The sequence below is a fragment of the Anarhichas minor genome, unplaced genomic scaffold, assembly GCF_050575085.1.
Source record: "Anarhichas minor isolate MPS153535 unplaced genomic scaffold, ASM5057508v1 ptg000018l, whole genome shotgun sequence".
NCBI lineage: Eukaryota > Metazoa > Chordata > Actinopteri > Perciformes > Anarhichadidae > Anarhichas > Anarhichas minor.
The window spans coordinates 11,826,571-11,849,813 of record NW_027466464.1 but is presented as its reverse complement, the minus strand read 5'-3'; the positions used below and the strand labels follow the sequence as shown (position 1 = coordinate 11,849,813).

The following is a 23,243-nucleotide window of genomic DNA, read 5'->3' as shown; positions in this document are numbered from 1 at the left end:
ATATTCAGTTTTTGTGATTTATTAAAAAGCAACCAATTGCCACACTATCACTGGTCATCAAAATCTTCTGTCAATGCCGAGGCTGTTGTTTTAACTAATTAAAAAACTTGTTTCAGCACAGATGCAAAGATTTGTATGGAAGGAAGGTAATTAGATAATTAACATTTCAGGATAAAGTCACGGTGATGAACCAGCACAGTATATTGTCCACCGCGTGACACATCCTCCGTGATAAACGATCTTCGGCCACACACGCCCAGCCTCAGCACCAGCGCATCCTTTCTCCACGGGGCTTTCCCCCCATCCGTCCGCACCAACATTACAAGAAGCCATGAGAGGGATGAGGCCTTCATGATAAGGACAAACACTACCGGACCTCGTTCTTCTCGTCTCGAGCTCGTTTCTCGCGGTTCGTTATGTCTTTGGGCCTGCTCCCCCTCTCGCCATGCCCGTCGCTGAACGCTCCCTGCTGCCGCTGCCGCTGCTGCTCTTTCTGCCGTCGTTGCTTTTGATTTCGTGCCTCGATGGGGCGGTGAGAGCAGCGGAGGAGGGCGGCGGCCTGCCCTCCTCCTCGCCCGGGGACAATGGCCTCGCAGTCGCGGTCGGAGACCCGTCTACCACGGAACCGACCGCCCCGGGGCGATTTCTCAGCCCCTCCGCTGTTACAGAAGGTAAACAAAAACAAAAACGAGCTCTCCATCAGCCGGTCATTGTTAGAGAAAATGGAAATGAGCTGCAACAGAGGAAACAGTGTGACTCATAACTGAATCAGGTAGCAGTGCATCTCATACAACGTTTGTTTTTGTACTGAAGAGGAGAACCGGTTTAATCATTTTGTGATTTCTTTAGATTATACTGGACATTAAAATTAGCTCTGCTGCAGTTTTCAGTGATTTGTGGGAGGCGAATGCTGTAAGTCTGGCTACAAACACAATTTAAATCGTGCAACGATGCCACAAAATGCAACATTTCATTTAATCTTACTTTTCAGTGGCAGAATAATGGATATACTTGCAGATATGAAGGAAAAGTTGCTCAAACATTAACCATTTTAAGCAGAAACATGTATTGGATTGTTTTGCCAGATGCTTAACTGGAGAAAAAGTTGTGGTTCCTACGTTGTTAAAGGAACGGCTGTCTTCAAACACTAAGTGACACCATTAGTCTGAAGAATGATCAGCTATTTCTATTGATAAGCTATTGGATGTAATTCAGAGGCAGTCTGGCCAACAGGCTAATAGGATTAAGATGTATAATGTGGAGGTTTGGGGGATTAGGGGTTTTATCTTTTTGGACTGAGCAGGTGATGCATTAATGGAGAACAGGGTAATCCTGCGCTGCTCTGCTGATACAGTACCTGTACTCATTGACGGCCTCTGTTTACAGCTGGTCTGGGCATGGATGGAGGGTTTACACACTGTAAAAAAAACTAAAACAAATTACACTCGAATGCTTTCTACTCCAGCGGCCACATTAGTGTCCGATTTACAGAGCACTACTTCCTGTATATGAGTCATTAAACTCAATACATCCATCAACTACACTGCTAAAGATTACTGTTCATTAAAACAAAAGTAAATCACCAGTGAGGATTAGAAGATCTCCATTAAGAGTAATTTACTAGTTTTTATCTAGTTTAAACTACACTAGAGAGCAAAATGCATTTTTCTCAACATTAAAAAAGACGAAAACGTTCCCGCAACAAAACATTGATACTGAAAATTAGAAATATGAGCTATGAAAGCTACATGTACGTATGTGTTGGAAGAGAAGACATGTCTCACGTGGCACTTGGTTATGATGTATTTTTCATTCTCCCACAGACTCAGCTGTGCCTGCCTCATCACTTTTTCATGGTGAGAGAAAGGTTACCGAGTACTGCTGAGAGGAAGTGGTTGAGGCTGGTCTGCATACAGATAGAACACATGCAGAGACACATGTATTACCACAAACAAATACTTTCTTACTCTAGCCGCCATACTGATAGCTTACCAAAACCAATCTATAAATATAGTGAGTTCGATTTCACGGAGAGTTGGTCAAGCAAAAGCCACAAAAAGGACATCATGGGTGTGTAAATCAAAACACATTTTCTCTCCAGAGCCCCAGTTTGCCCTGAAGGTCCTTGTGAGGGACCTGGTGACCCGTCAGCTGCTCCCGGGTGCTTCAGTATACGTTTACGTAAACCACACCCTGAGGAGCTCTGCCCGGACAGGGGAGAGAGGCGAGGTTCTGCTCTGGGTAGCGTACAGTCCTGGACTCAGTCTGACTCTGCTGGGCGACATGGAGGGCTACATCCCCAGCCCCCTGCCCTGGAGCACCACCAAGAGACCGAGTGAGTAACGCCCACAACTACTTTTTAAACCTTTGGTTTGTCTAACTGACATCTCATTGTGTCTTTATGTTCACACAATAATTGTTTACACAAACTGTCTGGCAGCTCTTAGTAGTTTCTGAGGAAAACATTCTCTCACACGGCCCACATTGTCTCCCTTATCTACGAGTCAAACCCCTGGCTTCTCTGACATAAGAGCGCAGACTGTGGCTGTTAACATACACTCTGCTGAAATGCTGAACTCTGCATCCTGACCAGCTCCAGGGTCACAGCTGACCCTGACCTCTCCTCGAAGGGACGCAAGTAAAGAGGATTAGCCAACACGGATCGATCGGCGCATAAAGGGGGAAGAAATGGCATTTAGCAGATACTCTCACTAAATTTAAAAGCCTCTGCTTTGCTCAATTTCTTTTACACATATACTATTTTAGCCATGTAAATGTTATGGTGTGAGTCTATTAAAAAAGGTTAAAATGCTAAAACTGAGGGAAATGCTTGTGCTTTATAATAGGCTGTGCAACCATTTGTGAGCACAATATTCACACTACTGCATTATTCTGGTCATTACAGATTAATGAAGTGTCTGCGACAACACACAACTTGTCACTGAGGTTAGTTCCTGATGAAGCAATTCATGTTCCCAGTGTACAGTCAAGTGTAACCGAACGCCGTCATTGTATTGACCGTCTCTACAGCAGCATGAATAGTCGAGGTGTCTGACTCAAGCGTGGGGGAAACATATCCCTGCCTCAGCAAACTGTCTTTGTCCTGCACCCAATCAAAGGCAGAGGGGGGGGGGCTCTTTAGCCACACCGATCTCATGTTTGTGTGAAGAAAAAAGGGGGCCTGGGTCCGACTCTATTGTTTGTGTTCACACTTCCTCTTACTGGCCTGTATCAGACAGAATAGAAACAAAGATGGAGCAGGTGTCATGAGGGATAAAAAATCAGACGGATGATGAAAGAGCGTCATCTGGCGAGACCTGCTTTGCTCTGCGTGATCAGAGGCGCCTCCCTTTTGTGCTGCCGAGCCAGACAACTGAACCCTGAAAAGAGGATTGAGGAAGTATTGCCACCTGCTGGTGGTATGACAGGCCTGCAAGTCACCAGCAACAGCTGCTGTGTTTAAAAAACAAAGGAGAATGAGAGAAGCTTGACATCTCTCCTCAGTTATGATCCCTGGTTACATATTAAATCACTTAGAAAGGGAACGTGTATATTTAAAACTAAAAAGTGGTCAGTTTTCATTATATCTCTCATTTCTCAAATGATTATTATAGATAAAGTACCACTTTTGTTCTCCATTAGTTCTATAATGGTGACTTTTTTATAGTATGTCATACAGTCATATCGGATGTCATGAATATGTTAATATTAATCGTATAGTATGTCATAAAGAAATCATAGTAATCTGTCACAAACCTGTTGTAAAAAGTCAAACTATAGTATGTCTTGGAAAGAAGATGCTAAAAGTGTTTGTGTTTTGTTTGTCATCCTGCAGTTTTCTCTGCTGTGACGTTGCTGCTGCTCCCTCACAGTCAGGGGAACATCTGGCTGTTTGAAGACTCAGTACTCCTCACCGGGAAGTTACCTGGTAGGTTTACACACTTCTTACAGGTCACAAACAATTCTCCTTCATCTCAATGAGCAAAGCAGAACTTTAATTTGCAGAAGAACACATCCTTGAAAAATTAAGAAACAAATCCTGAATTATTGAAGCTAAACGCGACAGCTTTAATCAGTTCATTGGGGTAGTTTTCAAGTTGCACAGATTAAAGTAGAGAATCAAGCAGATACCAAAAAAACATCAGAGTAGCTGCACAAATATCTACTGTATTTGCAATAAAAATACATATACATAAGTGTAATCATTAGTCATAAGTGTAAGTGCCATCTTGTTTTTACAGATCGCTCGTTCCAACCCAAGGTTAAGTTCCCCAAGAACCTTCTCACAATGTCTGATAAGAGCAACGTGTCCTCAGTGACGGCGTACCTGACTGTACCACAGCACCACCTAGCGAAAGACTGTGCCAACTGCACTCCGGGCATCATCAGCAAACTATCATGTAAGCTTTAAATCAGCCACCATTCCTTTCTCAAGATACACTCATTTACAAACAGTATTTTAAACACTTAAAGATTTTCATTTATTTATGATTATTCTTTACTTTATGTTTAAACTACAAAAATGTAAGCATACAAATGTACGTCATCATTTAAATGTGTGACATTGACTCCTCTCACTGGATTTCTCCTCCTCGTGTCTGCAGTGTTCAGGAGCATCGAGCTGAAGGCGGTGGCAGCCGTCAGTGTCCTGCTGTACTCTGGTGGGGAGGAGCTCCAGGTTCGAGGGCCCATTCAAATCAGCCTACCCCTGGGACACAGCACGCACCTCAGGGCCTCCGATACTGTGCCAGCCTGGGCCTTTAACCTGAAGACAGGTACAGTGAGAATCAAAGATGACAGAGAAGCCACCGCATTACAGTATTTACACATGCAGAGTAAGGTTAATAGAGATATCTGGTATTTGGAAGAAACAACAAATTATCTGTCAGTATTGTAAGCTGATATGATCTATTCACGGATATACTGCAATGTACAATAACAACAGGAGCCTGGGAGAATCAGGGTCTGGGGATAGTGAAAACCGTTGGTGATGAGCTGGTTTGGACCTACACAGCTTCTCATCTGGGCTACTGGATCGCTGCCCCCTTTCCCTCATCAAACGGTACATAACTCATCTACCGTCATCAACTCATGTATATACAACATGTGTATTGGTACATTTGTCATGTCTATCTTTAAATTTGACCATTTAGATTACCTGGGACATGGAGGCTCCATTGATTTCATATTACATCACACCTACCTGCTGATGGGAATACTGGGAGCAACGCTGGCTGTAGTGATTGGATTTCTTTCCTTGTTGCTGTGTCACTGCCGGTAAGAAAGCTGCTCAGAAATGTTATCGTCGGGTTCAATTTACAGCAGATACAACACATTTTACATTTCTTAGATTATATTTAGTAAGACTTAATTAATCATTTATGAATGACGATGAATTATTTCCAGAAGTGTTTTTCTATGTACTGTAAATAAAAACCCTCATTTACAGTTGGCCTTATTGAATACTAACTTGTCAAATGTTTTTTCATTTAAAAGCATGCGGTATAGAAGTTATAGAGAAATCCTTTACATTTGAGGCCAAGTTTTCAGGCTCTTAAAACACGGTCAAAGGACATTCCACTATGATACTATACCAACTAAATGCTAACAGTGCATATACGTGTCTTGTAGGTAAAAAATACAAGCTTTAAATAAATGGAAAACAACCCTATGAAATGTCCCATCCTGATTAAATTCAGTTTCTTCCATTTAGGAGAGGTGCTTATCAAGAGCCCAGGAGGAGGAGAGCACGTTTTTCCAAACTCAGCGTGGTGAAAAAAGACCAAACCACCTCCACCCACATGGAAGAGGGTTTGTTGTTCCGTTCTGGCGGCAGCCTCGCTTCCTGCAGTGTCCAGTGTGAACCCTCGTCTACGCCGAGGCACAAAGCCAACTACAACATCTATGTGGAGGATCCAGGGAGTCGCCCGGCAGCTCCTCTTTATGAGAACATTGCTCTGGATCGGCTCAAAGGCTCCCAGCCGCCGTCTCACTACATCAATAGTGAAGAGGTCACTCGGCTTCGGGAGAGGTCAGAGCAGAACCGGGCCAACATGAACTCTGACAGCTTCTTTCAAGATAAGATGGTTCATATTTACAACCAGCCAGTGGCTATTATTCAGGCGCCAGAGCTTTTCAGCGCTCAGGAGCTGTCGGGCTGTAAGTCTGCTACTTTCCCCCGCAATGGAGTTGAGTATGATCCTCACTCACAGCCTGCAAATAAAGAAGGCTACACCCAGACACTATCCAAAGTCCCCCACCACCACTCCCAAGGTGGAAGCAGCCCACAGCAGAGCAGCCAAGATGAGCCCCAGCCTCTGGAGACTCCTCCTCAAGGCCAAGGCCCCAACACCGTTGTGTGGGGGCGCTACAGTAACCTCCTGGAATCCTCCGTCTCAGTGCCCGGGACTCTTAACGAGGCAGCTGGTATGCAGGCCTTCAGCAGTGGGCATGGTGTACCCAGTGAGCTGCAGGGGATTTCAGAGCGCACCTTGCTGGAGCTCACCCGGGGCAAGTGTCACCCCAGGGCCTGGTTCGTCTCCTTAGACGGGAAGCCGGCCGCCTCAGTTCGCCACTCCATTATTGAGCTCCATAGCCGCCACCGTCCGCTGAGCAGCAACGACACCAGCCTGGACTCAGGGGTGGACATGAACGAGCCCCAGCAGAATATTCGCGAGATGGAGCGCGATAGGCGATCGATCAGGGCCTCCTCCCTGCCACACCACAGCAGAGGGGGACGTTATGGTGAAGACCAGGACCTGAGCAGTAGTGAGAGTGGCACAACGGCCACCTGTACGCCAGAGGACCCTTCCCTGAGAAACATTTTAGACGGGAGCAGTGGGGCCATTCCCAACATTCCTGAAGAGCGAGACGGGATGGATACATCCAGCGCTCAGGAGGACAGCGAGTCGAGGGGAACGCCGCCTCCACGGCGCCTGAGGAAGGTGAGGGAGAAGGGAAAGACAGAAAAGAGGAGTGCCAAGCACATCCGTGAGGGGAGACCTCTGACCAAGAGAAGTTAAAGCATGGTGCGTTGCAAACATAAAGACAAGCATTTTTCATCAGTGCTTAATTTGAATGACCCATTAACCATTTAATCCACATTGAGCTATTTTCATCACATGGTGTCATCAGTGCCGAGTCGTCCAAATACGTTTTTACCACTTGTGCTCACGCAGGCATTGTTGTTGTCGAGTCATGTGATTGTACAACTTTGCCAAAGAATTCATATAGCTCAAGAAATAACGCAGCATCTGTGTCATGTTGAAGCACCATGTAGCTGCTGTTAGACAAGATTGTGCACCATCATCACGAATCTCAAGATCACCAGCGAGATTCATCACAGCAAAATCTCCGTGAGAAGACGATATCCCATAGTCCCCAGTACTGGCATTATAGAGGGTGCCTTCTTACTGCCTGTAATCATTGAATATGATCACATGAGGCACGGTATTTGTCTATATTTAGTAAAATCTGGTGAGTTTGCAGGATGGACACAGATACAGGTCTATGTGTAGTGCACTTATCCTCACCACTAATGCCTGCTGTAAATTCAATTAGATGTAGAAGCGTTCCCCGTTTGCAGAACTGACATCTTGTTTTGACCATTCTGCCTCATTTTAGTTAAAAAGATACTCTGGGGTTCATGAAAATACTCAATTATATCAAAATGTATGACATTATATTGGACTTGTTGACTTTCCGCCTTTCACCGACTCCGATGGATTTTGGAGTAAAACACTGTTGTACATTGAAAAGCTAAGCTGCCATTTCAAAGTTATCACACCTGATATTCAAGGTTTAAGCCTATAATTATTTTAGAATGCATGAAAATGATTGTTTCCTTGCGTGTATGAAAGTATTTTGCTTTTTAACGACGAGCTAACTTTACGTCTTCATAGCTGTTCGATTATTCGGGGACTGAATGGTTTATTTCATCGTCTAGTCTCGGAAGGAGACGTTGTGTTGTGCTGCCAACTGTAACTACTGTAAAGAACTATGACAACAATAACACCCCAGAACTTCCACACTGTGATTATTATCACAATGAAACACTCCCAGTTAAGGCTCAGATTGCCTGTCTTTGCAATGTTATCTTAAGGAGGCCAAAAACCCTCAGCTCAGCCCCCCAAGTTATGCATCATTTTTCCTTTATATTTAAAATAGCATACAGTATCATCCCTTGTGATTATATAACATGAATTCGGTGCCTTGGATTTTTTTCTTTCACAACCTGTATTCTCAAACTATACTTTGACAAAAATATATTGACTTCCTGACCATGGGATGTTTGCTTTTTTGTATTGACAAATATGACCGAAGAAAGAAAGATGATTTGAAATAGATTTTTCAATTGGAATTTTTTTAAATCAAATTTTGTACAGACAGTCCCAGAGGGTGAATCCTATACTGACTTTGATCCGTCTCCCACCGTGAGTTGGACGTGTAGTTTTGTGTCAAATGTTTCAACAACTCTTAGATGAATTCATGCCTCCCTCAGAATGAATTGGAATAACTTTGGTGAACCCCAAACTTTCATTTACCACCATCATCAGGTCAACATTTCAACCAATTTTCAACAATTATGTGTACGGATGCATTTAACGTTGGTAAACAACAAAGACACAGTCTTGAGTCAAATAAAGCACACTACACTTTAACATGTGCCCATTTGTTACACTGGCACACAGCATTCGCAGACACCTATTACATTTTCAGAGTGTAAATACTGACATCATTGACCATACTTAATAAAGTTTGGCAAAACATTCACCACGAACACCACAAAGCAGTTTTACTAGCAATATTACCCATGAATTAAAATGGAACTTTGCAGCAACAGTTTTGCCATATTTAGTCTTCCATCATATTGTAAATGTGTTCCCTGATGAGTTCACTTTGTATTTATAAGGCTCAATTATGTAGCTACATTCATGTGTTCTTTTGTATGTATATAGTAAAGCAACATTTTATGTATTCTGTGGCTGTGATTTTACTTATTTTGTGCTGTTTTTCTTTCATCTAAAAGCAGAATTCTGAAAGTTGCATCAGAGTGCAGCAGTGAATGGTTGAATGATTACGTTTTTCTAAAGGTTAGCCTAAAGAGTGAACACGCCTGAGCTTTGTAATTCTACATGTAGCAACAAGTTGAGCACTTAATCATTCAGTACGCTTACTCCCGCTAGTCATCAGCTTGAACACACAGCATACCACAGCTTACACAGCAACACGAGGAGTAGTTTGTGAACACTTTGTGCTGATAATTCTTGACAAGCAAATCAAACCTACTGCCACTCCTGTTTTAAATAGATCTCGCTGAATGTATTTGTATTGATTTGAATGTGTTCTATAGTGTGCTCCTCTCGTGTCTCGCCATTGAAACTCATGGACTTTTGTTTCTTCCTAAATGGGCACCTCTTGTGTTCACCTCTGTGATGATGGTAGTGTTATTAGTCTTGCATTTTTGTGCACAAAATTAATAAACTTACTTGATACCCATTATTGTTCAGAAGCTTTTTTTTATTATTTTTCAACATATTTAATTATGTATAAAATACATTTTAGCAAAGTCACACAAAAACAACATTTCAGATTGACATCTTTCTGATTAAAGAGTTACACATGTATATTTATTGATTGGTTTAGTCTAAGCCTCTGTCTTCCTTTGTTGCTGCGTGTTCATCAAGACTCCCGTCATTCTGAGCTCTGAAACGAGTCGGTTGTTCGTATCTTTAATGGCTGCTGTGCCGTATGTCCTTTTGGGTTGCAGTCTAGCTGCGTGGTCTGACTCGGTTCTACACAAACCTACAGAAAGGTTCAGCTGTGGTTGCTCTCTGATTGTTGTACACTTACTCAGATGATCTTCATAATAGATCACCTCTTGCCAAATCATTCACACGACCATAACAGCTCTTCACAGTGTCTGTAGCTATGCACAAGCCCTGAAACCTATCAGTTAATAACTGGTGTGGGGTGTTTAAAGTTACTGAAGAGCCTGTTAGCACTTCTAAATTAAGAGAACTGTGTGAGGGAGAGACAATAGTGTTCCTGTCCCACAGTGCCACTCCTGGAATAAACAGGTCTTTTAAGTTATTATCTGGTGGTGTGGCACAGAACAACTTAGGGTAGGTCTTTCTTTCACTGGTCCTCCAAATCGAGGGGTTATAGATGACATATCCGTCCAAAGGGCAGGAGTTCGACTTCCGCAGGATCCCGTCCACACAGTTGCCGTGGAACTGAAGTGTGTGAACATTTACGGGGGAGGAGGAGGAGGCAGCTTGGTAGTTATTTTGCATTATGTTTGTGTATATCATTATGATTTCATATTTTTTATATTTCATAGTCTTAGCAGGGCCAGTGTGTAACAATTTGGGGGACGTATTACCAGAAATATAATATAATATTTTCCTTTGTGTATAATCCACCAAAACTAAGCATTGTTGTGTTTTCGTTAGCTTAGAATTCATATGTTGTTTGAATACTGATAGCTAAATAATGCGAGCACACAATGAAATGTTTTACCTTGTGATGGCAGGGCAGAGTTCGGACATTTTGGCCGAGGCTAAAATCCAGCAGACAGATCCGACACTGTTGTCCCACATCCAAGAGCCGAGACCCCGGTCTCACTCTGACCGTAGGAAGACAGTCCAACACATGTTCTGGTAGAGGGTCTGCAGCTACAGGGATGATGCTGGGGAGCAAGATGGGAAATATTGAGCAAAAATGTTTATAGCAATCAGAAAATAGCAACAGGATTTCGTCTAACCAATAATTTGTATTAATATAAACTGTAAAGTCACTGACATTGTGGTCACAGGTATTTTGTGACTCAGCAATCAGAAGTGTGAAAAATAAATAGCTTATAACTTTATATCACCTTAAGAAAACCATCTGTGTTCTGAGTGAATGGGTCCAATTTCAACAGCCGAAATTAAAATTCATTTTCTGGATGTATTTAATAACTTACCTGCCGTTTACTGACTGAGGGGTTGCTCCCCTTGGTTCATCCTTCAGGTCGTCGGACACACGGTGCCACTTTTCTCTCCTTTTCTGTTTGAGGTTTAGTTTTTACTCACTTATTATTTAGTCACTTATCGTAGCAGAAATCAGAAATGGTTGTTCATTAGAACTGCTCACCACCAATAGAGATTTTAGTTTTTTACAGTAAAATGATTGCAATGTGTGGCATTAAGACCACTGTAAAGTTCAGAGTTATCTAAATCATTGTATTTTCAAGACTCCTGAGGTGGGAGATGCAGTACAAGTAATTTCAAAGCTGAATCAAGTTGGCTTACTGTTCGTGAAGCAAATGGGTGCTGTGGGTGACAGCCCTTCTTTGAGCAGTCCTCACATAGATAGAAGTATCTGCAGACTGTGCATCTGAAAGCATGACAAGAGATTAAAGAAGACATGGGAGCACAGTATGACCATTATTCAAAATAAACTACAACGTGCCAATCATCATACTGTGATTGAAACTGATAATGTTGAATGTTGGACTGCCACTTGCTTACTTGAAACATTTGCCAGTGATAGGGCAGAGCCGGCAGCTGTGACAAAGAACTCCCAGGTGCGTGTCTGGCTTCTCTCTCTCAGAGGGAGTGAAGAGCTTTGCTGCGTTTTTCACCTGCTCTTCGAGTAACTTCAGAGAGCTGAAGTCCTCCCTGCACAGAGGGCACTTCACTGTTTCTTTCCTGTCTGACAGTCTCTGATAATCCGCCCACACCTTCATGCAAGAGACGTGGACATTATTGCCACAGCTGAACCTGGGAGAGACAAGGACGGCACATGAGGGTGCAGATAATCTGTCTGCACAATGCTGAAAACAAACATTTTCCACTTCATTTCCAAACGTCCTCTTCTGTGAATATCAGGATATTTAAACCGAATTTTACAACATCCGAAAATCTGTGCTGGTGGTTTCCGCTCAACATTCTGTATGTCAACAGTTGGATGTGCTGTATTGGGACTGATAATAATTCATGGGGTCATGTTCTGGCCAGTAGTGCAACAAAAGTTGAGTAGAACATCTTACATCATCCTAAAACATGACTGTACTGAAACAATAACAGTGTGAAACCGTGACCCCAGACAGCTGCCTACATACCTGCAGTAAGACACAGGCTGTTTTTTCTCCAGCAGCACTTCTTGACAGATAGGACACACATCCTGGGCTTGGATCACTTTCCGGCAGACATTTCCAGCCTCCTGGCCAGTGACTGGTTGGCTCGGAGTCCCAGAAGCAGCAGATGGATCATTTTCTGTCCGGTGGTCTTTGGTTTGGTGTAAACCATGGAGCACCTCCAAGATCTGCCTCTCCACGAGTCCAAGCTGAAATGAATCTAGAGCAGGTATTTTAACAAGAGCACATGTACAAGGGTGGGTCAATTCATTCAAATTTTCTACAAACAGCAAATTGAAAGGTACAATATGCAATCAGTGTAAAAAAAGTCCAATTTATCTAAACAACTTACATTCATGATCTCTGGGTAGTCTGAATTTCCGCAGTAAAACCCTGTAGTGATAAATATTTACAAGTTCATATGATGGAAAATGAAAAGGATTGATATATACACATACATTCAGTTATCAGGAGGTCTGAATATCATTCAAATGGTTTAATATATTTGTGATTTACAAAATAATAAAACTAAAAACAAAGTAAGTCAAACTAATCAATATTTAAAGTTGTATTAACAAAACAGCCAGGCCAGAATTTTGCCTACATAAAATTAAATTTAAAAGACAACTAAATTAAATTGAAATAAAGCAAAATATCTGATAAAAAAAGTAAACAACACTAACTAACAGTTCTTTGCACTACATGCGCAATTTGATCAGTGGTCAAAAAGTTCTGAAAAGTAGCAATTCCAGTTATTAGGTACTGCAAAAATTGAAAAATTGAAGAAACAAAATCCATGGTTTTCTCTGACAAATGTTCTTTCACACTGCAACATATTTCAGGGATACGTTTTCTTCTTGAACTGTTTAACATGCAACCTAGTCATATGAATACAAAATAAATGGCAGCATTCACCTCACAATGTTGAATGACAAAACATGACAAAATAAAAATTGTGAACATGAGAAATATTATTAGCCAAAACCTTTGGGTGTGTGTGCGTGTGTGTGTGTGTGTGTGTGTGTGTGTGTGTGTGTGTGTGTGTGTGTGTGTGTGTGTGTGTGTTATTGATACCAGCAGATGTGTTTGCATGGCTCCTGCTCCTTGGTAAATACAGGGCAAGTGCACAAATGTGGGTCACCCAAGCACATCTAAACAACACGAACAAAAGTGGAGTAAGGATACAAAACCTGGTTTGTTGAGTTTTCAAAATATGCATCCTGATTCACAGAATAATTTACCGTGAAGTTCCTGACCTCTCCCTCCTCTCTGAGTAGAAATCTTGTTGGGCCGAAGGATTTCAGAAGAAATATAGTTGTGTTGAGGGCTTGGTCTTGGTGGAAACTCACTGCATCACTGACTGTGTTCCTGCAAGTAGTTTTCCTGAACATCCTGCTACTGCAGAATAAAGATATATTTATCAAGCATTGATAGAGACAAATCTATAGATAGCTAGATACTTTATTGATCCTGAGGGAAATTTAGGCATCTATTAGCTTGTATGAAACATACAAACCACAGATACACACAGGAATAAAGAATAAAAACACAGCAGTGAAGATCTGCTACAGAGAACTGTGGCTATAATAAAGTATGTGCCAAAGGAGGCACATATGTAGATCTACCCCTAGCTTAACGTTAATTAGGCTAATTACATGGTCGCTTTTTTAACTTGTTATACCCTGTTAATGCAGCGTATTGAGAAAACAAATGCAACTCTTTCATCTGAACTAATCAACTTACCTCGGGAGGTGCACACATTTCAAAAAGTACCTTTCTTTGTGGATAAATGCCTAAAGACCAGCTGCAACTCACCGCACTGTCGTTAACGTTACTTTGCAGAACCAGGTACACACAACGCCGTGGCCACGGTAACCGGGAGGTTTCCATAGAGCGTTTGACCTGCAGAGGGAGCCGTCGCTAAATAATAGAAACCTTGCTGATTGGTCAGTTTTGTGCTTCCAGATTATCAGCAGTTAGCACAAAATATATATATTTTGTAATAGTATATGCATATCTGCAATCAGTCTGCAATCTTTTATGTCTGAGACTCTTTCTGTGAGCTTGTTGACCTCATCGGATTATTACGTCTTTTCTCCTCCCATGTAAATCAATTTTTGTCAATGCATATTCCCCATTTGCAACAGTACTCATGACCATAACAGCCACAGATACTAAAATAAATCACAAAAAACAACAATACCTATGTAGGCACATTGAGTACAGGTTACAGCATAATGCAATAAAGGTAATTAATTCAGTGAATTCATTAAATTAATTAAGTTCATGATTTACAGACTCTAAAGCTCAACACCCAGGATATTAAGGTTTACTTTACATCGTATATTATATATCATACATAATATAAATGACACAGTATTATGGTCATCAATTGCATCAGTGGTTTTTAATACCCATTACACTGTAGGGATGTCCCTCTATCTGCCTCCACAAAAGCAAGCATGTGATGTCATCCACAGCCCCAGCCAGCTCTTATCAGGACAGCTCAGTGTCGCTCTGACTCTGCTGCGAAACACACGCTGAAGGAGTACTCTTGAAGAAACCTCTAAAACAGCGTTTTTTCTCTTCCTGCAAAGGTTCAACTCTCAGACTGAAGGAATACTCTTCAAGGCAAACACTGTGTGTTTATTCTTTTTTCTGCTCCTGTAAAGGTAGGTTTCCTGAATAGTTCCAGCATGTAGATTTTGATTCATATTTAAGCACTGTGGTCATGAAAACAGGTCAAATGTTCGTTTTCAAATGTCACATTGAATTGTGAAATGTTATACTTCAGGATACAGTATATGTTATAGGCCACATGGACAACAGGGATGCACACATACACATCCAGTTGTTAAATGTGAGAGAAACAAATATGCTACCTCTTAACTTTGCTTGAGTAAAATGTGATGAAAATCATCCCCCAAAAATCTGTTTATTTACTAAACATGAGTATATGAAACTAAATATGTAAAGCTAATGTGTACATATTAAACGTATCCATGAATGTCTGCCACTTTGTGGAAACCTCCTTTGGTGGAAAGTCTTTCTCTGTTTGAGGGATCGCATTGCTTCTTAGAACTCAAATTGATTGGGATCATTTTAAGGTCAAGTAAAAAGAGGGTTAAGTTATGTTGTTGTGATTCGTGTATTTTCACTGTATTTTACTGGTGTTGAGTTGTGTTCAGTTGTGTGAAGGCCTATAGGGACGGATGATGCTAACTAGATTGGGCTAAGAATGCTGTGGTCATAGGTCCATGATACTTGTGTGTATAAAAAATACATGAAATAAATATAATCTCTTAGTAACAATCACCTTTTCATAACATAGAAAACATCCAGTCTATATATATATATATATGTTATTTACTCACTTTAAACAGTATCATGATAGATCATGATAGAGTAAAACTATTGATGACTATTTGATGGTATGCAGCAGAGAGAGAGATACGATTTGTTGCTTGTTACTGCTTTTCCTTTTTAGAACTGTCATAATTTCCATTGTTTCACATCTTGTAGACATACAGTAATTGCTTAACATTTAGTTTTCTGATGAAAGCAACTTTGCAGCACATGCTTTTACTTAATTTGCCACATTTATGTCTTTTGGCCAAACCTTGGTTAAACTTGCTCGACATGCATAATAAGTGTGCAGGAAGGAAGCTGTGAGGAACAGAGGAAGCAAAAGGACAAATCTGTAACCCTATGTCCAAATATGGAGACCTCCCTTTCAAAATTGAAAACATGGCTTTGCAGACAAACTTTCTAACATTTAAGTGTCTATTGTTACAAAGTCTGTAACAGTCTATGCTCTCCTTTTCTCAGTTACAAACCTACCTCAGAATACCCACGGTGATCAGAGCACAGATGGATCTAAACTGCTTCACGTATCTGCTGGTCCTGTGCGCCCTCAATAAGGTATAGCTGTTGTATCTGATCTGTGCAGTGGTTCACCTGAAATATGCTGTTTTAGCTAAATATGTCACCTTCACATTAACGTGATTGTGCAGCGTCATCATTTCTTTTTAGATCATCCAGTCAGTTTTGAAGCAAGTTGTTTCAGTTATTCTATTAATTCGATTTTTTGTTTTGTTTCTGTATTCCATATATTCTGGCCATGCATTTGTGAAATTAGAGCAATATGATCCCAGTACTAAATATCCTGTTTTTAGAATATTTATAACCATAACTAAAGTTGTTTGCTTCTAAAAAGCAGCCTTCTTGTTATTTCTCTTTATTTGATTGACTGAACCATCAAATCTTCCGGATGCCGTCGTTAAAGGGGCACTCCAGCGATTTTGATATTGTGCCTCCATAAAGTTGAGGGACTAGTGAGAGACAGATTAAAAGAAGAATGGAAAAAATTGCAGCAGCAGAGGCTGAAATGTACTACTATTTAGGTCCTGATATGTGTCAAAGTTAATACTACACTTCCCATAATTCAACTTGATAGTAATTGTAGCTCCCCCAGAGCCTTTGAAGACATAATTCTGCTTGTGACATTGTCATTGCATTAAATGATCTATATCATGTGTTTTGTCAACTTAAGTTCTCATTTGTTAGCGCTCACTTGACAGTTGCACTCTGATTTTGTATATAATCTCTCTAAAGCTGCTTGTTGTGGCGAGCCCTGAAGATGAATACCAGGAGCATCTGAACCATCGGGGGGAACATAAGTCGACGCGGAAACAAATCGCCACGGCCCAGTACGAATGTTTCCAGAGGATTGTGAAAGAATCACAGCGTAAAATGAAAACAATAGGTGAAAGGACTGTCTCAAAAACATCTTTTGATGTTACTATAATTCATATTAAGTCACTGTAACATTTCACTGTGTGTCCATTGTTGTCAGCAGGGCCAGTGTGCAACAGGACGTGGGATGGGTGGCTGTGCTGGGATGAAACTGAAGCCGGACAAACGGAGCAGAGCTGTCCGGACTACTTTAAAAATTTTGATCCTAATGGTAAATTTTGTTGTTAACCCTTACTCATTTTATAAACCTTTAATATTTTTTGTGTAATATTGAGTTGAGACTATAATATTAGACATTTACTAGCTTGGAGCATAAAAACACTCCTATATATCTGCAGTTAATACTTATTTTGAGAGCAGTTTCCCTGTTTTTAAAAGCTTAATTCTAGTTTTTAGATGATGAAGCTCTTCGGCGAGCTTTCTGATCATGAGTTAGATGTGACGTTTGACACCACTATTATGTCTGTACGGTAGCTTAGCATACGGACCAGCATAAAAACTGGGGATCGGTAAACAATCAAAGTTTTCGTCTCCTCTAATTAGCCCACTAATTAGCATGCTGAAGCTCATTTCTGTATTCCGTGAACAGAAATGTAAAATCGTGGTTGCAAATTTGTTGACAGCGATTGCATCCAAAGTGTGCTCAGAGACAGGCCAGTGGGGACGCCACCCAGAGAGCAACAGGACGTGGACAAACTTCACAAACTGCCAAGCCAACACAATACATCATGGGACAGTAAGGAGGAATAAAGACAATAGAAATATGTAAAGCACCTTTGACTGTGGAGTTGGATTAATTTTGTTTTCTTGCAGGTGGCAATGACTCACTTCTACTTGGTCATGATTGGTCATGGCCTGTCGCTGGTGTCACTTCTCATATCATTAGGAATATTCTTCCATTTTAAGTAAGTGTAGAAGCTTTCTTTATGTCTAAGTTATGCACATGAAAAGTCATGTCTAGTCTGAAATGTCTTCTCTTGTAGGAGTCTGAGCTGTCAGAGGATAACGCTCCATAAAAACCTCTTCTTCTCATTCGTGCTGAACTCCATCATCACCGTTGTCTGGCTTACAACAGTGGTGAAGAAACAGGGACACACATACAACGATTCAGTGAGTGATTCGACTCTACACGTTGAACCAAACATAGCTCAACATTTTCAGCGTCGGTAAAATCATGACGGCTCATTTTCTCATGTAGGTGAGCTGCAAGCTGCTCATGTTCATCCACCTGTATCTGTTGAGCTGCAACTACTTCTGGATGCTGTGCGAGGGCATCTACCTGCACACTCTGATTGTTGTGGCAGTGTTTGCAGAAAAACAACATTTCATGTGGTATTATCTGCTGGGCTGGGGTAAGTAAAGCCATATGTCAATATTTCACTCGGTACATTTCACTCTCTCACACTGAAATGTCATAAAAGTTCTCATGTGGTTTTGCAGGTTTTCCACTCCTGCCAGCGGTGATACATTCAATGGCACGTCAGTGCTACTACAACGACAAGTGAGTCTTCTTGATCCAAAGGTATGATTGTATCTAAATCATGTGTCTCCATACTGTATAGTATGATGATCTGATTTATGCATTCACAGATGTTGGGTCAGCTCAGATACTTCCTTGCTGTACATTATCCACGGACCCATCTGCGCCGCATTGGTGGTAAGCACCAAGCCCTCGTGGGAAATCCAGATTTACTTACTAGACACTTGTCAGGACTGTTGTGCAGCCGTCCTTACTTCGTGCTTGTTGTGAGGGATTTTTTACTTCAGTATGGTCATCATGAAAGTGTTGAAAATGATCGTCACCATGTTAGACTTTCCTTTGTTTTTGCGTCAAATGTACAATAATTTCTTTTGGATTCCAGGTGAATCTTTTCTTCCTGCTGAACATCGTTCGGGTTCTCATCACCAAGCTGAGGGTGACGCACCAGGCCGAGTCCAGCCTCTACATGAGGGCCGTGAGAGCCACCCTCATCCTCATCCCCTTGCTTGGCATCCAGTTTGTCCTGCTCCCCTACAAGCCCCAGGATCACTGGGTCTCTGAAATCTACCTGTACATCATGGAAATCCTCATGCACTACCAGGTCAGTGCATACTTACAAGGAGTGTTCCACAGTCAAAAAGCTTTTGTATTAACCAAATGAAAGTCACTAGTGCATGCTATTAAAAGTGCTGCCGACTGTGAAAGGGCAATATCCTCAATCATTTTGTGGTTTAAAATTTCAAATATTTCGAGAATAAGAGCATGAACATGTGACACAGTAAGCAGCTGTTTGAGCTTAGGGGATTTCCTGTTTTGTGTAATTTCTCAAGAAACTTTTTTTTCTCATGCAGGGTCTCTTGGTTTCTACAATATTCTGCTTCTTCAACGGGGAGGTGAATAATGAGCACTAACAACATTTCATGTTTCAAACTTAGATTTTGAATTCGCTGCCCATTTAATTCTCCCTATGAGATCAGGCCACCAATGCTTGAGTTCTATAGGGACAGAAAGGGACCAAGTGTCTTTCTAAGGGACAGTTTCAGAGTTCACATGGCTTTTAATGGTAAGCATATGGTTCACAGAAGGACACAGGGCAAGGATTTTTTAAATTTTGAGGTTATGAGTCCCCCAAACCCACCATGAAACCAAAAAGACAGTCTATATATTTTTTCAAATGGTTGGATTTAATTAATTCAGTTAACTGTTTGTGCTACATGTTGTTTAAAGCCCCTTTTCCTTTACAGTGAATGCATTAAAGATGTCGTTTGGTTGCTGTTTTCTCAAAGATAAGATGAAATGTGAGAAGGCGTTTAAATCCGTAAGCCACTTCGCCATCCTCCACACATCCCCTTTGTGTCTCTTCCTGCAGGTCCAGAGTGTTCTGCGGAGACACTGGAACCAGCAGCGAATGCAGTTCCACGGCACATTTGGCAACGCTGAGTTCTTCCGCTCGGCCTCGTACGTGGCGTCGTCGCTCACAGAAGTCCACCGCTGCTACAGCATCGAAAGCCACACAGAGCACATCAACGGCAAGAGATACTCAGACATATTCAGATCGGACAGCCCGTTCGTGTGAAGGTGGCGCTTCAGGCTCACTGTTTCTTTGACTTTTCACAAGATGTAATGAAGATTGATTTCTTCTGGGAGTTTTACTGCTGTTCATGGCAACTGAGTACAAACTTTTCCCTTTCACACAAACTCACATATTTCTTTTTTGACTTTTTCTCACGAATATTACACAACAGAAGGAGCTTGAGACCAAAGCCACGGTTTCTTTATCATTATTTACATCCCACGAATGGAAAGGACACAAAGAAGACACGAAGAAGACCCTGTGATTCAACCGGCCTCACCGGCCTCAAAGCATTAACACAAGGAATAAATGCGTTTTGCATCACGTGGAATAAACTTGGACAAGAAGCTGTTCTGTTGAGCTGATACAAAGAGAGATATTTTTCTGGGCATTTTGAGGATGTTGATGCCATTTAGAAATGGGCAGTTATTGATTGAGGGTGTTGTGGAAAGGATATGCACAAAAACCCTGTCGAAATACTTCTCAAATCTGAAATAGCATTTCAGGTTAATAAACTTTTCTTTGCAGGCAGAAATAATGTCATCGATTAGTGCCGAAACAACAGTCGCTGGGAATAGCAAAGAAAGTGTTGGTCTCTCTGACTAGAGAGGCAACTGTTATCCCTTCAAGAAAGTAAAAGAGCAAAGTACCAAGATTCCTGTTGTTAGTACTATGACTAGAAGTATAAAAAAGTGAAAACACTCACAAAAAATAAGAAATAAACAGATAGCTTGCTTTGCTAAACATCATTCCTGCTTTAACTTTTGAATGAAGGCGTGCAACTCAGAATATAGGGAGAGTTTTCTATTTATGTATTATTTCCTTTAGCTAAGTTAAAAACAAATAAAGAGGTTCACAATAAAATGTTGTCAGAAACATACGCTTACATTGTCTCATCCCGTCATAGTCAATGCTCCGTAAGGCTCACCATTTTTCCTTCTTTATAACAGATTTTTCCAAAATGCTGTAGAGATTATTGTGAGATAATCACAGTGAAAATACGACTGAAAAGCATGTTTCTGTACATTTTATTTGTGTATGAATTAAGTATTTCAAGGCACAAAATATGAAGCCTTTAGTGTACTTTGTATATTTTTCCAGTCAACTAATGGTATAAAGTTGTTGAAGGTTAAAATGTTTTTAGATTCATTATGTAAAGATGTTCGTGTCCAGGAAACAATTTCAGCAGGAACTGACTTAAGGCTGATAGGATGAAGTTTGTCACCTTCAGTTAGAAATAAAAGTGAGAGTGAATTTCCTGACAAGTGAAGAGCTGCTGGTTTCAGCCTTCCAAAAAAAGAAACAATAATAAAAGGGGGGAAATTATGTATAGCTTTCAACCAATGGTATTAGGTGATGTAAAAGTGTAAAAGTGGTCTTATATAGATGTAGACCATAGAATATAGTCAAAAGTCCTGCAAAAAGTTAGTAAGTGACTCTTGAGTTTAGAATATTTTACCACAGATGGACAGAATTTGATATAAACCATAGATGTGTGTGTTTTCTCACTGCACAACATTAGTTGTCTGTCACAGTCTGAATCTCTTTGTTTGTATTGAAATATAAATGTTGTAAATAAAGGCAGGCTGTTTTAAACTGACATTCGGGGGAAAAAAGAGTTACTGTTTTTGTGTTTCTTTCCTTAATGTCTCTTCTATTGTTCTCCTTAAAGACAAAAAGAAAAGAAAGAAAGAAAATATGCCTTTTTTTTCCCCCACACATTTAATTAAGGGTGGAATTCCCTTGTCTGACCGTAGAAAACGTTTCCCTCTGAAATGAGTATTGTTTCCAGACAAAGCAGGGCGTGTTGTCTGTTCCTCATCCAAAAATGTATATACGTGACCAGGTGTAATTAGGAAGTCCCAAAGGAAAAGGGCTATATTTATTCTTTCAGTGCATCGTTCTTTAAATGAACAGAGATGCTGTTAACTTTACATGCCACTCCTCCTTCATCCGTCTACAAACACATGATGATCAGAAGCATGTGTGCTTGACGGTTTATCATTGCAAGTGATCTACGCGCTACTTGCATGCCTTTCACTGTGATGACCTCAATCCATGAAGGATTTTGTGGGTTTGCATGGCGCATCGCAGTAACACTAAACATCTGACACAACTTTTTACTTGCATCCTGTTGCATCAACATGAGAGAGTATCCTGTGTGGTATCTGATGGCACAGGCTTCCTTTAAAACGGAGATAAAAAACACTGTCAACTTAATGCGTGCACACAGAGATCTCAGTGAAGATGTTTTTAATGTTTACCTGCCCAACATCGATCCCACATCCCTTTATTTACCTCCGTGGAAATCAGACCAGTGGATGCATTGCAGGCTTCCTGTTTCTAAGAATACATTGCCATTGAACTCTTGATCCGCTGGCTCTTGTGTTCTGGTAGCGAACACTTCCTCAGTCTCATGACTAACACTTGTTTACTGGCTTAACTTCCGCACACTTCTACTGAAATTTGAATGTTTTGAATTTCCAGTGTGCGAAATTCGTGGGTATTTGTCAGGGACATTTCCACAGAACTTGACTGAATGGAGACATATACATCAGTTTTCCTCGTGGTGCTGCAGAAATGTTTTGAAGACAATCACGTAAATCTGTCCACATTTAGCTTTAATTTGGAGTGATTTCCCCTGAATGAGAAACAAACCATTATGACCGTAAAGTACAGTGACTTGATGTTTCATCCGACCGTAGTACATTTCTGCGGACCTCAGATTGTCCTCATAGCAGGAACAAATACACTGCAGGAATTTAGCTGGGAAGTTAACTCAGTAGGTACGAGCTAAACATTACATTCTGGTAGGTACAACGGGCAGAGAAATCCTTCAGGGACTCTGCAGAGGGACAGACAAAGACAAAGATCTATCTGTGAAGAGTGACATGCATGTATCATTAACATGGAAGTCTCCAAAAAAACTCAAGCTTGCTACTGTTCAATCATTCATTCATACCTAAAATTAAATTCATGCTTGTAATGTCACAGAACAACCTGCTGGGAAAAAAACTGGAGCTCAGACAAGTTTGTGGGACATTCAAATAGACTGTTCCTTAGAGAGGGATATTTCCTATTTGTCAGGAGTATGAGTGCATCCTTGGAAAAAATCCTTGATACACAAGATATGATGCACTTTACCTTCCCAGCAACAGTGACAGTGGTATGTTAGGAATGCAAAGAGTAAAAAAACCAAACACCATTAGAGGTGAAGCCAGAAACTGTTGGTGATTTCTGGGAAGTGCAGCGAAGAATCTCCACATCAGAAACAAAAGATATTTTGCATTACAGCTTTACAAATTGATCAGAAA

The 23,243-nt window shown here is 40.9% G+C and overlaps 3 protein-coding genes across 4 annotated transcripts; 2 read left to right on the top strand and 1 right to left on the bottom strand.

The window, feature by feature from the left end:
- Nucleotides 1-445: 445 nt before the first annotated feature.
- Nucleotides 446-7,022, top strand: fam171b (family with sequence similarity 171 member B). 2 transcript variants are annotated; one of them, XM_076095178.1, is made up of 8 exons: nt 446-671; nt 2,102-2,335; nt 3,836-3,928; nt 4,242-4,400; nt 4,605-4,775; nt 4,946-5,062; nt 5,154-5,277; nt 5,717-7,022. In XM_076095178.1, the coding sequence occupies exons 1-8, from the start codon at nt 446-448 to the stop codon at nt 7,020-7,022; spliced, it is 2,430 nt and encodes an 809-aa protein (XP_075951293.1). The 2 variants fall into 2 exon arrangements, with proteins under 2 accessions (XP_075951293.1, XP_075951292.1); XM_076095177.1 differs by having other exon boundaries at nt 5,714-7,022.
- Nucleotides 7,023-9,646: 2,624 nt separating this feature from the next.
- zswim2 (zinc finger, SWIM-type containing 2) lies at nt 9,647-13,512 on the bottom strand. Its single transcript, XM_076095134.1, has 10 exons — nt 13,363-13,512; nt 13,196-13,272; nt 12,474-12,514; nt 12,107-12,341; nt 11,514-11,765; nt 11,295-11,379; nt 10,967-11,049; nt 10,522-10,690; nt 9,902-10,235; nt 9,647-9,861 (listed from the first exon to the last, which is right to left on the bottom strand). Exons 1-10 carry the CDS (start codon nt 13,510-13,512, stop codon nt 9,647-9,649), a joined length of 1,641 nt encoding a protein of 546 aa, XP_075951249.1.
- Nucleotides 13,513-15,991: 2,479 nt separating this feature from the next.
- LOC142953064 (calcitonin gene-related peptide type 1 receptor-like) lies at nt 15,992-21,531 on the top strand. Its single transcript, XM_076095133.1, has 12 exons — nt 15,992-16,042; nt 16,736-16,886; nt 16,980-17,087; nt 17,500-17,612; nt 17,690-17,781; nt 17,860-17,986; nt 18,075-18,228; nt 18,317-18,377; nt 18,467-18,533; nt 18,739-18,957; nt 19,208-19,249; nt 19,726-21,531. The coding sequence occupies exons 1-12, from the start codon at nt 15,992-15,994 to the stop codon at nt 19,930-19,932; spliced, it is 1,392 nt and encodes a 463-aa protein (XP_075951248.1). The 3' UTR covers nt 19,933-21,531.
- Nucleotides 21,532-23,243: the final 1,712 nt, after the last annotated feature.